The sequence below is a fragment of the Rhinolophus ferrumequinum genome, chromosome 21, assembly GCF_004115265.2.
Source record: "Rhinolophus ferrumequinum isolate MPI-CBG mRhiFer1 chromosome 21, mRhiFer1_v1.p, whole genome shotgun sequence".
NCBI classification, from domain to species: domain Eukaryota; kingdom Metazoa; phylum Chordata; class Mammalia; order Chiroptera; family Rhinolophidae; genus Rhinolophus; species Rhinolophus ferrumequinum.
In genome coordinates, this window is record NC_046304.1 from 334,500 (window position 1) to 351,486 (window position 16,987).

The following is a 16,987-nucleotide window of genomic DNA, read 5'->3' on the forward strand; positions in this document are numbered from 1 at the left end:
ATGTCCATCAGAAATCTAATTTTCTTTCCAAGTATAACTACCATTTTTGAAGTATCACACTTTTTTCTCTAGTTTCCTCCCTACTTTTCAGGGTTCCTGTTTTGCTGGCTCAGCCAGTCCCTGGGCACTGACCCGCCATGTAGCCGGGGGCGGGGGGGAGTGTCACCCTTCTCTGGACCTGGGTGTCTTCATTGGGGAAAAGATTGGCCCTGAGGGCTCCCACCGCCTGCCCGGGGGCAGCGTCAGGCGAAGTAGGCATAGAAGAAGACGTTGACGCACATGAGGAGAAGGGCATTGAAGCCACAGACACGGGCCCAGAAAGCATGTTTCTGGGCTGCTTGGACGTCACCTGGAGGGGGTGGAGAAGGAGAGAGACAACGAGGGTCCCAAGGCTACAGCCAGCTCCCAACCCTCCCAGCCCTTGCCCTTGCCCGAGGATGGGGGAGGAGGGAGTGCCGAGGGTCATGTGTGCACCTGTTTTGGCTCCCGGAGGCAGGTCCTGAGCCAGAGTCCACCAGGTGAGGTTCTGGGTCTGCAGGGAATGGGTAGGGATGGGGGTGGTGCCGGACCCATACAGGATCAGGGGTCAGTGATGAAAGAGGGCGGCTGAGTCCAAAAAGGGCCAGGGGCTGGGGCAGGCAGGGTTAGGGGTCAAGAACTAGAAAATTCTTGAGTCAGAGAGGGTAAGGGGTCAGCATGGGACCCGACTTAGCAGTTGCTACGGGCCTGGTGTCAGGGCTCGGGGCGGGCTCACCTGAGCCCTCTGGGGCGCTGGTGTCAGCAGGCTTCCGGCCACCACCACGGCGCCACTGAGTGTGAAGAGGGCGACAGCAAAGTGCAGGTAGTGGAAGCTGCTCAGGATGGCCGGCCGCGTGTCTGCGTGGCCACAGGGCAGGGCCGGGTGCAAGAATTCCAGGACCAGCCTCGCGGCTCCCACCGCCAGCCCTGCCATCAGGCCCCAGAAGGCTCCCTGGGGAGGAGGAGGTGGGGCAGCAGGGGCTGCTGCAGGAAGGTCAAGGGTCCCCCAGGCACGCACAGGTGGCAGGGGAAGAATCAGACAAGCTGCAGCCCACCCCGGGGTGGGGGGGGACCAAACCCAACCCTCACATCCTGTCCCCACCCACCTGCTCATTGGCACGCTGCCAGAAGATGCCCAGGACGAAGACGGCAGTCACCGGGGGGGCCAGGGAGCTGGTCACCGACTGCATGTAGATGAAGAGCTGCCCACCGTTGGAGCCCTGCAGGATGGGGATCCAGGCCACGCTCACGCCAATCAGCACCACAATGACCAGCCTGTGGACCGGCAGTGGGCGTGCTCGTCGCTCAAGACCATTTCACTACCCTCCCCCACGGCCCCCTGCTCACTAAGTCTCGCTCTCCATCTGTCCCCTGCTGCCCCAGCTCCAGTCTCCTCCTTGGCTCCTGGGCCACTCCTCCAGGGACGTGGCCAGTCCTGCCCGATCCAAACCCTTCCATGGCTCCCGGCCACCTGCAGGCACAGCCCCGATTCAGCCTGTCTGCTCTTCAGAGAGACCCCCCCGTGGCCCCCCAGGGTCTCCCACTTGTGTTCAAGGCACCTGTCCCTCCTTCTATGTGCACATACACTTGGATGTTTACTTCCTTACTGTGTGTCTCCCCATCCCAGCTGAAAGCACCAAAAGGGCAGAAGGCTCAGTCTTTCGTTCACTGCTGCATCTCCTGGCGCACAGTAGGTACTCAGTAAACATTTGGTGACTGCGTGAATGAGCTGCTGCCCTCACATTCAGGCCAGACTGACCTCCTGGCGGGTCCTCCAACACACCACGCTCTCTCATAATTGTGGGTCTTTGCAGACCTCTAGCTGGCACATTCTCTGCCTGCTGCAGCCCCTTGAGTGTTGGCTCACTCATCACAGGGCGAACTCTGTCCTGAGAATGCAAGGTTTGGAGCCAGGCAATCTGGCTTTGAATTAGGACCTGGACCCCTCAGCCGCAAAGCCTGAGACCTCAACCAGCGAGAGTGAGCCCCCTGCCCCTCCCTACCCTGTAAGGACGGCTTTCAGCTCCCGCCTGCCTCCCTTCTTGGTGCGGGCCCCTCCACAGCAGGAACATGTTTCCCTTGTTCATCCAACAAACTATTCACTAAGAACCCAGCTGAGTATAGGGCGCTGTGCTAGGAGCCCAGACTCGGTGGTGAGCGGGCCCTGGTCCCTGCCCAGCACTCAGTGTTGAGCAAAGAAAGCTGACGAGCCTGTCACCCTGAGCTCAGCACTGGGCTAAGGGACAACAGCGTCTTGGGCCAGCCCAGAGGAGGCATTAATCCAGGAAGGCTTCCAGAAGGAGGGGGCCCTGGAGCCTTGAAGGATGTGCGACTCAGCTAAGGGGACAGAGCCTGGGCGAGGTGTTCCATCTGCTCCTCCCTCGCTGAGCACCCCGCAGCCCTGTGTCAGTTGGGTGCCCCTCATTCCTGAGGTGGGTGGTGGGTGAGACCCCCTGGAATCCTGCACAGGACAGCAGGGGCAACAAAGGTTACATGTGCAGCTGGGGTTGGTCCTACTTCCTGCCTACCTGTGTGCCTGCCCACCTCCCTTTCTTCCCTTCCAGGCCTGCAGTAGCGCGGGGAGGAAGGAGGTGCCACCTTGATTAAGGCTAATTAACCCTTAGCCTGGCAGGTGCAGGCGCTGCCCTCTTCAAAGGCAGAGGCAGACTCCACTAACGCCTGTCCCACCCTGCCCCCCTCACGTAGGCTCCCATAGTCCGACACCAGCCTGGAGTGGGGCCCTGGCCTTCTTGCTGCCCTCTAGGGTTTCCTCTTCCGACTCCGACACCACCTGGCTGCCAGAGGGACCGCAAAACCAGAGGCTGTTCCTTCTGCCCGGAATACCTTTTTCAACTCCTCCCCTAGCAAAGCCCCTCATCTTCCAAGGCCCAGATCAAGGCCCTCCTCCTCCTCCTCCTCCTCCTCCTCCTCCTCCTCCTCCTCCTCCTCCAGGAAGCCTTCCTGACGCCCCCACATACACACACACACAGCCCACAGGATGACTGGCCCCCTCCATTGCTCCTGGGCTGCAGCTGTGGTCAGAGGGGAGACCCTCAGGTGGTGGGGGTGGTGGAGGTCGGGGGCATTCTGATCTCTCTGGATTCCCGTATTGCTCAGTTTGACACAGGGTACCAGGGAGGCCTAGGGAACTATTTGCAAACACTAGAGAAGGGTACATAGAAGGGGGTGCAGGAGAAGGAAATGAAGGAAGAGAAGGACTGGGAGTGGGCCTGGGGCTAGCAAAGAGCCCCAGAGCTGGGGTTGTCCCTGCCTTCAGGCCTGTGACAGCTCCTCTGGCCACCCCCACCCTGATGAGACCTTGGGATCCCCAGCACGTCCCTGCTCATCTCTGCCCCACGATGGCCTACTCCCCAGGCTTCTGGGTGCCCTCTGCTGCCCCCCTCTCTATTAATCCCATATCTCTTTAGATCGAGGCTGCAGAAATGTAAGACCTAACGTGGCCTAGGAGACACAGCTCGAGCGGTGTTATTTTAGGCAGGAGGTGTTAGCGGGGACCCCAGTGCTTCAGGAGGGACTGTGGTATCGCTGAATCCCGGCCCAGCACCCAGCACTGGGCCTTTGCACTCCACCAAACTGGCAGCTGAGAGAACTGGGAGCCGGAGAAGGTGAGCAATGTGCCCCACAGCACACAGCCTTGTGCCTGAAGGAGGCTGGCAGGGCCTGAGGAGAGGCGGGGCGGGGTTTCACTTGGAGCAAGTGAGCTGGCATGGAGGGGGGACCCGTTCAGGACTTTGCTTCAGGTGGCAGCAGGAAAGAAGCCTGCTTCTGAGGCACTGGAGAAGTAGCAGGCAGGGGACACAGGACGACTAGGTGGGCATTGAGGCTACTGGTGTCCCAGGCCAGAGGCCTGAGGCAAACACTGGGCGACAGGAGGGCGTGCGTGTCCCAGTTTCCAGGATGGCCAAGCGTGCGTGGATTTAGGGAGGAGTCTGTCAGAGGGGATAGGCTCCAGGCCAGGGCAGAGGAGGGCAGGGAAACATGCAGGAGGAGAGGTGGTCCGGGGGAGGACTGCTGACACTGAAGTGTCCTGCAAGGCAGGAGGGAGAGGCGCCTTGTTTTGGAGGAAGCTCTGAGCCTGCAGATGAGCTCACACCTGCCTACTGTCTGGCGTGTCCCAACAGGGCCCTTCTGACAGAAGCTGGCTGCTTTGCATCGCCGGGACAACTGCCTGGAGCTCTGGGGGGACCCCACCCTGCCGATGGGTGCCATGGGCTCCCGGGCAGAGCACTGTTAGCCAAGCTAAGCACCAGAGGGCTGGGCCCCTCAACCAGCAGAGTAGGGGCCATACGTTCTCAGAGGGAGGCAGGAGGGGCAGGACCTGGGAGAGGGCCCAAACAGACAGACACATGCACACACTCGGGGACCAGCTCATCATCCACTGCTGAGTTCACCCCCAAGGAGTCCAGGTACCCAGCCAAGCAAGAGGATGGAGGAGTGGGCCAGACACAGCCCCTGCCCGCCACCCTGGGGAGAAGCACTGGGGAGACAAGTTGGACTTACAAGGGCCACATGTGCTGTGGAGGAATCTGGTGATAGTCCCCTGTGGGAGCTGTTAAGGGGCAAAGGGCTCATTCCTAGCTCAGAGGTATCAGGGAGGGCTGCATGGAAGAGGGGGTACTTGGGGTGAGTCATCGAGGTAATAAGTAGGGGACAAGAAGGGCTAGGGGAAAATGGACAGAAGCTCAGTGGGGGCAGGGGTATGGGGGCTGGAGGGATAGTTGTGGCCAGTCCTGAGTTCTGGCTCAGGGCCCTCTTTGGGGCAGCTAGCAACCATCCGGAGGGGTAGGGGCTCAGATTTTGAAAGACAGAGAGATTTCTGGGATGGCTAGGGGAGTGTGCTGTCCCCGACTGAGACTCACTCAGAGATGCCACTCAGGGTAAGAGACGCATCCAAGATAAAGGCTGGGACTACAAAGGGGTGGCCAGCAAAGTGACGTGCAGGAGGGATGGACAGGAGATTCTGACCTCTCCGCTGCTCTCCTTCCTGGCATCCTCCTCTCTCCAACTGGCAAACTCCTATTCATCCCTCAAAGCCCACCTCCGGTGGGGCCTCACGGCTGGTCATGTGGCTGGGGAAGCCCACTTCTCAGCCCCTCCCTGGGGCCAGCACCCTCCCACCATACCGTCCCACCAGCAGCAGCTCCCACTCGCCAGCGCGTGGCCGCAGCCGCCTCCAGATGTCCATGGTGAAGAGTGTGCTGCTGCTGTTGAAGATGGAGGTCAGCGATGACATGAGTGCGGCCATCATGACAGCGATCATGAGCCCCCGTAGACCTGTGGGGAAGGGACAGCTGCTGCGAGCGCTTGAGGCGTGCTGGCCGTCATAGTCACATGTGTGACTGCTTCTGTCATGGGAGCCACTATCAGCCTTCTCATTTCTGCAGAGCCTTGTAGTTGGCAAAGCACCTTCACAGCCGCAACTTCATTTAACAGAAGAATTATTAACCCATTTGGCAGATGAGAAAGTAGAAGCTCAGAGAGGGGAAGAGAGGTGCCCAAGGTCCCACAGCAGGCCACAGGCAGAACTCAGGGGTGCTGGGGGGAGTCAAGAAGGCCTGGGGCGGGGCCCTGGGTTTGGAGGTCTCACCCTGGGCGGGGCTCAGGGGCCCAGCATCTGGGGCCTTCTTGTTCATGGCAAGCCCCAGAAGGCACAGGGAATCCCCGTTCGTGTTGGCTCTGTGGAAGAGGAGATAGAAAAATCCACCCTCCCTCTGATTGGCTGAAAAAGGGTGAGGGGTCCACACTGAGGTGGGTGAGGCACTGCTGTGCAATGGCTGCCTGAGTCCTCGGCTGGGAAGGGAGTGAGGGTGGGGAGGACTCCGTGCTGTGTGGCTTCAGGCTGATCACCTCCCCTCTCTGGGTCTTAGTCTCTCTCCAAGGCCTCCTACGATTTTTCTTCAAGCATCTAAGCACCTCCAGGTTCTGCATCTGACCAGCGGTGTGAGTGGTAGGAGTCTAGTCCTCTCTGTTCATGGATCAGTCTGACCGGGATGTAGTCCAAAGGGAAGTGAGTTCAAAAAGTGTTTTCCCCAAAACAGTTTTCCACCCTCCTAATCTTGCTCAGGGAGGTGGATTAACTCAGGGTTTATGCTCCACCCATTTTTCAGACAGGGAGCTCAAGGCCTAGAGAGAGGGTGTGGCCCAGTAACGGCTGGGCGTCCGCCCTGGGGGCTTAGCAAGCCCCTCTAAAACAGAAAGGGAAGGCGAGGCCCAGAGGTGGGAACCCACACTTGCAGCCAAGCCTTATGCCAGGCAATTTCCCTAAATTATTATGCTTAATCCCAGCAGCAACGCTGAGGGGTGGGTAGGCGTCATCATCTCCAATTTACAAATGAGAACACTGGAGTTCTGAGCAGGAGAGTGACATGCCCCAAATATCTCAGCCAACCAGTAGCAGGGCCAAGATCTGAAGCCCGTCTGTGCACTCATGTCCCCTGGGCCTCAGCTCCCTGGGAGGGAGAGAAGAGCAGGGTGAGGCCAGATAGCTTCCACCTTGGAGGCCAGAGGAAGGGAGGTGGACACTCAAGGGTCTGAGAATCTGGAGGTGAAACCAGGCTGCAGAGGGTCTCAGAAAGCTGTCTGCTCTTTTTGCTTACGTGGGACCTCCCACGCCCTTGCCGTTGAGTTGTTGCACACCTCCTGTAACTGGGACCTCACCACCGCATATCACACTGGTGGGTGTGAGGAATTACACCCACCATATTAGTTCTGCTTGCACGCCTCCTGGGACTGGGACCTCACCACCCCATATCCACTGCCACAGGAAACATGGAAAAGGTCAAAACCTGCCCCGTAGTTTATCTGTTGGCCCACAGTGTCACAGGGGGAGGCGGAAGGTGCAGGTTCACAAGGGGGCTTGAGCTCTTGATCCCAGCGAGCAAGCAGTGGGCTTGGGGCTGGACAGACTGGAGTTTGTGTCTCAGCCACTCTGTAGCCTTGGAGAAGCACTTCCCCCTCTCTGTGCATCGCTTTCCCTGTCTGTAAGATGCAGCTAATAATTCCCTCACAGCTAAAAGGAGAAGCAGTTTGTAAAAGGGCCTGGCACCCAGTAGGCCTGGAAGAAGAGAAAGTTGTGCCCTTTGTCAAGGGATGGGACAGCACAGGTTAAGAGGGCAAGCTCTGGAGGCAGATTCTCCAGGTTTAGTCCCCAGCTTTGCAGCTCACTTGCCATGTGACCTTGGCCAAGTCACTTAACCTTTCTGGGTCTCAGTTTCCCCATCTCTAAAATGGGGATGACAATAACAGCACATAGGGTTCCTGAGAGGAAGATGCAAGTTCCTCACACGTGAAGCCGTTGGAATCGTGTCTGGCATGGGGTGAGCGCCATGTGAGTGTTTTCTATTGTTATTACTTTCCTCTCTTCCCTGATGAGCAGAACATCCCCTGGAGGCCACACAGCATCACATTGCATCCAGAGTGCCCCAACCGCAGCCCTCAGGGCCCTTTACCCTAGTTGGTCCCCCCTTACCCACCCGGACCCCACCAGAGCCTCACCAATGGGCATCAATTCCATGACTAGCTTGGGGTAGGCAATGTTGGAGCAGCCGATCTCGGCCCCACAGGCCCGCAGGCATTCGGATGGCACCACGCAACCCACGTCATCTGCATGAGAGAGAGGCCCAGAGTCCCACACCTGCCCCTCAGTGCCCCTCCAGACAGATGTGAGTACCTGGGGTGGGCAAGACCGGGGCTGAGGCAGGATCCTGACCTGGCTGTCTCACTGCCTCTGACCGGCTGCTGCTGGGCCCTGGGCCTCAGTTTCCCAGTCTGAGTCATAAGAAAGGAGCTGTCCTCTGCAAACTATTCTGTCCCCTAAGGCCTGACCAGTCTTCCTCCCCCGTCCTGCCCCCGGCCCCAAAGGGGCAGATGGAGGCTAGAGAGGGGAACCTTCTCCCACCCTTGGGGGAGGCAGCTTTAGGGCAGAGGCAGTTCCCTGACCCCCACCCTGAGCTGCCTCCAGGAACTTCCAGATGACTCGTAAAACAAGAGGGGAGCCCATCACCCGCTCCCCAGAGCTCTCCGGTGGCTCAGGTTCTCAGCAGTTCACAGCCCCTCCACCATCCAGACCCGTGCCCAGGGCCCAAGGGCTCATCTCCCTCCTTGCTTCCCTCCCCCCAGGTGTCAGCCAGCTGGCCTTCCAGCCCTTCCCCCAACCAGCCTCCCTCCCATCTGGTCTCTGCGGCCCCTCTGCTCAGGCCTTCTCAGGGAACTGGCTCAGAGGTCACTTCCTCCAGCTGAAATCACCCCTTTGCTCTCCTGCCTGTCCCCTCCCCCACACCCCATTTCCTCCCCTGGATGCCTTGGGCACTTTCTTTGTTTCTTGCCTCTTCCCCATGGCTGGGACCCCAGCAAAGACGCAGACATGGTCTTGCTGTGGCCATCGCCCCAGTGGCAGGAGCAGCCACACCGCTCATTTGGTGAGTAATGGAGGAATTAATGAATGTCCTGGACCTCAGCCCAGTCAGGACTGAGCCCTAAGTCCAGGCCTCCCTATGGAACTGCTGGAGCAAAACCCTGTCAGCGCTGTCCAGGGGGCCGCCCTGCGGGAACCCCCCCTTGAGAGCTTCACTCGGGCGGCTCCTGCAGTCCCGCAGGAGCCGCTCCTCCACCCGCTGTGGCAGCTGGGGGCCCATCTCTGCCTGGCTCACCAGCGTAGTCTAGTGATGGGTAGAGCCAATCCCATGTTCACTTGTTCCTCCAGGAAACACTTTCTAAACACCTTTGGCTCCTGTCCTTCTGGGATTTTCAGCAGAGGCCCACGGAGCACAGAGCAAAGGAGGACATGGCAGTTATGGAAAAGCGCAGAAGCAGAAGCTTCCCAATGGTGCCCAGAGAGGACAGGAATGGAGCTGCTGGGCCACAGGGGCCTATTCGAGGGTCTGGGTGTGGGGTACAAAGTTCCCACATGGCGGGCATCAATGTTTCCATGCCACGTTGCTCCCTGTTGAGACAGGGCATTCCTGGGTGAAGCACTGTCCCTTCCAAACGCCCCTTCTGAAAGGCAGTTCCTTCAATGGCCATGTCTTGGATCCCTTCCCCTAGGCGAGAAGGCTGAAACAGGTCACCCTCCTCCCAGGATCCCACATCCCAGCCTGGTCCAGCCTCTCGAGCTCCAGGTTTCCAGGACAAACCCCAGGGATGGTTTCCTGTCCTTCCTCCTCCCTTCCCCAAACGCCCCCATGCCCCCAGTCCTACGACTTCTCCTGCCATCGCTCTGCCTGCCTCACTCGGCTCCTGTCCTGGCTCCATCTCCTCTGCATACAGCCTGGGCACCAGCTCCTCACTGCCTTCCTCCCTTCCGTCGTCCCCACCCTTTCCAAATCACAGCTTTGTTCATACCACTTACTTCTCAGGAACCCCCTGCACACCCCACACCCCTGGAGCCCATGGCTTACTGGGAAGAAGAATCCCTTCCATGGCCTTTGACAAGGGGTCCCAGGTCCTCCTGTCTGGCGCCCATCCGCCAGCCAATACAAACCTGACCTGTTTGTATTTTCTCATACACACCCAGGCCTCCTCCTCCCAGGGCTCCGGCCCCCCCTGTTTACCTCCTGCTTCATGGCCCATTGCAAAGGGCTTGTCCCTGAAGGCCTTCCCTGACTCTCTCCCCATTCTCTCCCAGGGCAAAGTAGCTTCCTCATAAGGGCTTCTGGGCGGAGGGTTGGGTCACAATTGTGTGCTTGTACGTTTCACCTCCCCTACCAGACTGGGAGCTCCCTCAGGGCGGACAATGGGTTTGAATCATCTCCCAATCCCAGGTATCAAGTAGTCCAGGGCTGGGCCCAGAGGGGGAAGGTTGGGAGGAAGGAGGAAAGAAAGGCACCAGAGGAGAGAAAGAGAAAGAGAGGAAGAACGGATCCCAGAAGAACCCTGAAGAAGGTCAGGCACTCTTTGATCCAGCTGCTCTACCCAACCACCTCCACCCCACCTGTTGTGCAGATAAGAGAACTCAGGAACAGAAAGGGCATAGGTTGCCTGGATCTCAGAGTCAGACCCAGGACAGAGCCCACGGCAGGACTCTGTCGCCAGTGGGGTCCAGCACTCAGAGGCTAGGTGATGGGCCCTTCCTGACAGGTTCTGGGCTTGGACCAGCTGCCTCTGGCGGCATGAGGACCCAGCCGTCCTGGGAGGGACAGACGAAGAGTCACAGCTGCAGCATGGCGCAGAAAGCCTGAGTCAGGAGATTCTGACTAAGTTTATTCAGCCTATTCCAGGCTACCGCAGGGAGCATCCCTCACCTCTGGGCACTGTGAGCTCAGTTTGCCTACCCAAGTCTTTGTGTGGAACAGCAAGAAAAAACCACCTCTCCTTTATGACAGCAGCAAAGGTGTTGCCACTTCAACAGAGTCCCCAAATGTGTCAACTGAAGAGTGAGCAGCCCCGGGACAGTGAGGGCCAGGGACCTGGGAAGGGGGCTTGGGTTTGCCAGAGCCCTGCCTTCTGTGGGCTGCACACTGGCGTCACCACCTGCATCCAGCCAAGGGCCCACACTCGAAGGCTAGGAGTTGCTCTTCTCCTTTCTCCCAAGTCCTCCCTCCCTGCGGCCAATGCCAAGTCCAGCCACTGGGCATCGTGACCAGGGCAACTGCACCACCTCCTGACTGCACCACCCTGGCCCCTCTAAGCCACCCTCCCTGTGAGCAGCAGCAGAAGGAACTTGTAAAACCATCTGTCTGCTCCTGCTCCTCCCTGCGCACACCCTCCTGTGGCCCTCCACGCCTGCTGGAGGAATCATGAGGCTCTAACTGCCATTCACGGGCCCCCACCCACCAAGCTACCCTCACTCCCACCAATTTCACACACACCTCTGGGCCTCTGTGTTTGCTGTTCCCTCTCCCTGGAACACCCTTCCCTCCTTTCTAAACCAGGGAGCTCATATTCATTCCTCTCAACTCTGTGGATGTCTGGGTTCCTGAGGCTCCAGGGCGACTTCCTCCACGGCACAAGCAACTCTGTGACATGTGTCTGTCCTGCCTCCCTATAGTCTGTGACCGTGGGGCCCAGGGAGGAGCCCCAGGCCCCAGCAGTACCCAGCACAAGCCAATGAATGGTAGGCTCTGCCTGTGTTTGTTGACTGACTGAATGAATGATCCTTTCCCAACTGGCCACTGAAATACCACCTTGAGGGGTAATCAAGATGCTCCCGATCTCCCGGCTAGGCCTGACTCATCCCTGGGAGCCAGTCCAGACGCTGATGTTGCAGTCGGGAGCAGAAGAAAAGTACAGAGACCTGGGTTCAGCTCTCCCAACCCCTTACTCTGGGATCCTAGGTAATTATTCTCTGAGGCTGTTTCCTCCGCTGTAAAACCCTTCTGGGGACATCCACAGGCCAAAGCTAACTTCAACCTAAACTTCACACCTTACACAAAAATTAACTCAAAATAGGTCACAGACTTAAATGTAAAACTATCAAACTTTTAGGGAAATAAATAGGTGAAAATCTTCAAGACCTAGGGCAAGGTGAGGAGTATTTAGACTTGACATCAAAAGCATGATCCATAAAAGGAAAAATTGATAAATTAGATCTCATCAAAAGGCTTGTGCTCTGTGTAAGATATCTGTGAAAGGAATGAAAAGGTACAGGAAGGACTTCAGTAAAGACACAGGAAAATTAATATACAAAGATCAGCTTTGTGTCTATACACTGACAATGAACTATCAGAAAGAGAAATTAAGAAAACATCAAAAAGAATAAAATACCTAGTGATAAATTTAACCAAAGAGTTGAAATATTTGTACACTGAAAACTTTTAAGACATTGAAGAAAGAAATTGAAAAAGATATAAATAAATGGAGATATATTCCATCCTCGTGGATTGGAAGAACTCATATTGTTAAAATAGCAATACTACCCAAAGCTGTCTACAGGTTCACTGTAATCCCTATCAAAATTCCAATGGTATTTTTTACAGAAATAGAAAAAACAATCCCAAAATATTTGTATGGAACCATAAAGGACTTTGAATAGCCAAAGCAATCTTAAGAAAGAAAAGCAGTCATGTCCCGCAGGCCCCTGCGTGAGAAGCAGAGAGGACCGGGTCTTTCTCTCTGACATGGCCTCAGCCAGATCGCAATTTTGTAAGAAAAGCAAAGAGCAGGATCTGGAGTGGGTGCAATGCTGCAGAGGGGTGGACCCATAGTTCAAGCACAGATGAAGATCTGACCTCACACCGCTGCTCGTGATGGTCACTACAGAAAAATGAAGAATTCAGAAACCAAAATGAGCTACAAAAACAGGAATAAAATTCAAAGCCATTGGGACAGAATTCCAGCAACATTAAACCAAGGAGCACGGACTTGCAGGTTGTTCATAAATCCCAGGACCTCCTCACCACATCCACAGGCAGATGGAGGGCCATCCTCACCACCACCAGCTCTACCAGCACCACCTCTGCCCGTAAGAATCGCTCCTCATCCTCCCACTCCTTTACCCCTACTAAGTGGCATGCCATCCACCAAACACCTTTGTTCAGGGACCTGCTGCTCCAGGATCACTGCCTGCCCTAACTTAGAAAATGAAGCAGTAATAAGTGCATAAACCTGAAAAGAAAAGGAAAGGAAAGGAAAGGAAAGGAAAGGAAAGGAAAGGAAAGGAAAGAGAAAGAAGAAGAAGAAAGAAGAAGAAGAAGAAAGAAGAAGGAAGGAAGGAAGGAAGGAAGGAAGGAAGGAAGGAAGAAGAAAGGAAGGAAGGAAGGAAGGAAGGAAAGGAAGGAAAAAAGGAAAAGACCCCCCTTGGGACAGGAAAGGCAGAAGGAAGAAGGAAGGAAGGGAAGGAAGAAGGAGATAGGAAAAGGAAGATATGGAAGGAAGAGAAGAAAGAAGAAAGGAAGAAGGAACGAAGAAAAGAAAGAAGAAAGAAAGAAAGAAGAAGAAGAAGACAAAAAGCAAGAAAGAAGAAAGAAGAAAGAAGAAAATCAAAGCTGGACACATTACACTTCCTGATTTCAAACTGTATCACAAAGCTATAGTAATCAAAACAGTATGGTACTGGCACAAAAGCAGATACATACATCAATGGAACAGAATAGAGAGCCCCGAAATAAACCCATGCATATATGGTCAATTACTCTATGACAAAGGAGCCAAGAATATACAATGGGGAAAGGACAGGCTCTTCAATAAATGGTGTTGGGAAAACTGGATAGACACATGCAAAAGAATGAAACTGGACCCCTATCTTATACCATACACAATAATCAACTCAAAATGTAGCAAAGATTTGAACATACGAGTAAGACCTGAAACTGTAAAACTCCTAGAAGAAAACACAGGAGTAAGCTCTTTGGGATCAGTCTGGGAGAGGATTTTTTGGATTTGACACCAAAAGCAAAAGCAAAGAAACCAAAAAGAAACAAGTGATACTACATCAAATTAAAAAGCTTCAGCACGGCAAAGTAAACCATCCACAAAATGAAATAGCAACCTACAAACTGGGAAAAAATATTTGCAAACCATATATCTGATAAAGGGTTAATATCCAAAAATATATAAAGAACTCATATAACTCAATAGCAAAAAAATCCACAAACAATTTGATTTAAAAATTAGCAGAGGAACTAAACAGACAGTTTTCTAAAGGAGACACACTGATGGCCAATAGATAATGAAAAGGTGCTCAACATCACTCATCATCAGAAAAATGCAAATCAAAACCTCACACCTCTTAGAATGGCTATTATCAAAACAGACAAGAGACAGTATGTTGTGAGGATGTGGAGAAAAGGGAACCCTTGTGCACTGCTGGTGAGAATGTAAATTGGTGCAACCACTCTGGAAAACAGGGAGGTTCCTTAAAAAAAACGATAAATAGAACTACCATATGATCCAGCAATCTCATCTCTAGGTTATATATCTTTAAGAAACAAAATCACTACCTCTAAGGGATATCTGTACTCCTATGTTCATTGCAGCGTTATTCACAATAGCCAAGATATGGAAACAACATAAGTGTCCATCAACAGATAAACAGATATATACTATATATATAAAACAGAATAGTATCTGGCCATGAGAAAGACAGACATCCTGCCATTTGCAACAAACATGGATGGACCTAGAGGGCATTATGCTAAGTGAAATAAATCAGACAGAGAAAGACAGATACTGCATGATATCACTTATATGCAGAATTCAAAGGTAGAAACAGAGACTAGAATGATGGTCACCTGGGACTGGGGAGTGGAAGGAAAGAGGAGATGTTGGTCAAAAGGTACAAACTTCCAGCTATAAGATGAGTCAGTTCTGGGGAATCTAATGTACAGCATAGTGATTACACTTAATAATATTGTACAGTTGACCCTTGAACAACATGGATTTGAACTTACAGGTGGATTATTTTCAATAACTACTATAAATGTATTTTCTCTTTCTTATGATGTTCTTGATAACATTTTCTTTTCTCTAGCTTACTTTATTGTAAGAATACAGCATATACTGTGTTTCCCCAAACATAAGATCGGGTCTTATATTAAGTTTTGCTCCAAAAGATGCATTAGGGCATATGTTCAGGGGATGTATTAGTTTTTCATGTACAACAATCTACATTTATTCAAATACAGTCATGCCATCTTCTTCTGGAACATCGTCATAATGTGCTAAATGCATCCGTCTGGCTGACGATCTTAACGGGGGCTTATTTTCGGGGTAGGTCTTATTTTCAGGGAAACACAGTAATACATATAACAAACAAAATATGTGTTAATCGACTGTTTATGTTATCAGTAAGGCTTCCAGTCAACAGTAAGCTATTAGTAGTTAAGTTTTGGGGGAATCAAAAGTTATATGTGGATTTTCGACTGTGTAGGGAGTGGGGTGGGGGTTGGGGGTGGGGGTGGGGTCAGTGCCCCTAACTCTCTCATTGTTCAAGAGTCAACTGTATTATATACTTGGGGGAAAAAAGTAAAGAAAAGAAAAGAAAAGGAAAGCTACAGACTAGGAGAGAATGTCCGCAGACCACATACCTGACAAAGACGTTGTATCTAGATTCTATAAAGAGCTCTCAAAACTCAACAGTAAACACCAAACAATCCAATTAGAAAATGGCCGAATACATGAACAGACATTTCACCAAAGAGTGTATACAAATGGCAAATAAGCATATAAAAACATGTTCAATGTCATTAGTCATTAAGAAAATGTAAATTAACACCACGATAAGAGACTGTTACACGCCTATTGAGATGGCTAAAATAAAACAATAGTGGCAACGTAACATGTGGGCAAGGATGTGGAGAAATTGGATCACTCATACATTGTTGGTGGGAATGGAGAATATACATAATTTCATATGTATATGCATATGAATGTTCATAGCAGCTGTACTCATAATAGCCCAAAACTGGAAACAACCTAACTGTCCTTCAGCAGGTGAAATGGTTAAACAGACTGTGGTCCATCCACACCATAGAATGCCAGCCAGCCACAGAAAGGAGCAAGCTGTTGCTTCACAGAGCCACCTGGACGAGTCCCAGAGATGGAGAACAGGCAGGTCAGTGGCTACCAGGGGCGAGGGATAAAGAGGGGAAGCTTGGTGGTGATGGAATAGTTCTGCATCTTGATTGTGATGGCGGTTACACAAATCTGTGATAAGGCTGTGATAAGGTTGCATACATCTGCACACACACACACACACACACACACACAGGTGAGCGCGTGTGAACTGAACAAGCTGTGGATCGAACCAACATCAGCTTTCTGGCTGTGATGTTGTTGTGCTGTAGTTATCAAGATGATACCACTGGAGGCAATGGGTGAAGGCTGCATACAAGCTCTCTGTTGGTTTTTTTAAAAACAAGTTCCTGTGAAAGTATAATTATGGGGTTGAAGCCCTGAGAGTCAGGACTCCCTTATGAGCCCCAGGGCCTCTGTGCTGTGATAAGGACAAAGGAGAAGAGAAGCTGAGGCCCAGAGAGGGTCATGCTCTGGGTCCCCAGTGGCAGAGAGGCTAACACATCAAGGTTCAAGCCTCCCAGGGCAGTGGCCGCCCCCTGGAACGACCCGTGGTGGGGAGGATGCATGACCTGAGAAGAGCTGGGGGCACTTGTCAGGACTGTACTCAGCGGGGTGCAGGGGCCTGGTCTCTGGGCCCATGTTCAGACATAGTGTGGTGCCCCAGGGCCAGGGCGGAGTGCAGGACAGGGGTGCTGGGGTTGGGAGAGCACAGTCCCTGCTCAGACGGGAAGCCACTGACAGGCAGACAGATGGTAGTGAGAGTCCTGGGGGAGCGGGGTTCTAGCCCTCAGCAGCACAGAACACTGTCCTCGGGGACCCAATCCCTGTCAGAGCACAAAGCAGGCCCATCCAGGGCAAGTGGCAGGGGGTGGGGGACAGGACAGCAGGGCTGGGCCAGGTGCATGGCTGACTGGCTGTGGCACGTGATGGGGTGGGGGTGTTTGTCCAGCCAGTTTAATGGGCTTTGCTGTCCCCACCCAGGCAGCCTGCTTTCAGATGTGGTCCCCACACCTCCCATAACTGGGGTCCCAAGCTCCAGGGACGCCGACCAGACAGCTGGGCCTGACCCCAGCCCACAGCAGCCCTTTCTGTCTCTCGTCACCCCAGGGTGCAGGTGGGGCCCTGCTCACCACGAAGGACCAGTCCTGGGGGAGGGGGACTCTCCCAGCAGGGAAGATTCCTGAGAACTTGGTACCTGCTCTGTCCACACCAAGCTCTGTGAAGGCTCCTCAGGTTGAGTCAGATGGTGCCCTCTCCCTGCCTTGGGGACTCCCAACCTAGTATCCCAACTCTACTTCCACAACTAGACAGCTGGGCATCTGCATGGACTCCCCATCCCCTGCGACAAACTGGTAGTGCGTACGTGGTAGTGAGAGAAGCACAGGTAGTGAGTGTTTGACCAGGTTACCCCAGGCCCTGGGGGTAGGGGAGTGCCAAGGCTGTTGACTCGCTGTGTGTCTTCAGGAAGAACACTGTCCCTCTCTGGGCAGCAATGTTC

General features: G+C 53.7%; 1 protein-coding gene across 1 annotated transcript in view; it reads right to left on the minus strand.

The window, feature by feature from the left end:
• Positions 1 to 7: 7 nt before the first annotated feature.
• SLC5A10 (solute carrier family 5 member 10) overlaps positions 8 to 16,987 on the minus strand; it is a 61,464-nt gene continuing 44,484 nt past the window's right edge. Inside the window, exons 10-15 of the mRNA XM_033089601.1 lie at positions 7,534 to 7,641; positions 5,163 to 5,313; positions 1,125 to 1,293; positions 755 to 970; positions 475 to 532; positions 8 to 349 (exon numbers count right to left, since the gene is read on the minus strand). Of these exons, the coding sequence (XP_032945492.1) occupies positions 243 to 349; positions 475 to 532; positions 755 to 970; positions 1,125 to 1,293; positions 5,163 to 5,313; positions 7,534 to 7,641 (809 nt within the window). The 3' untranslated portion in view covers positions 8 to 242. The remainder of the gene's footprint in view (positions 350 to 474; positions 533 to 754; positions 971 to 1,124; positions 1,294 to 5,162; positions 5,314 to 7,533; positions 7,642 to 16,987) is intronic.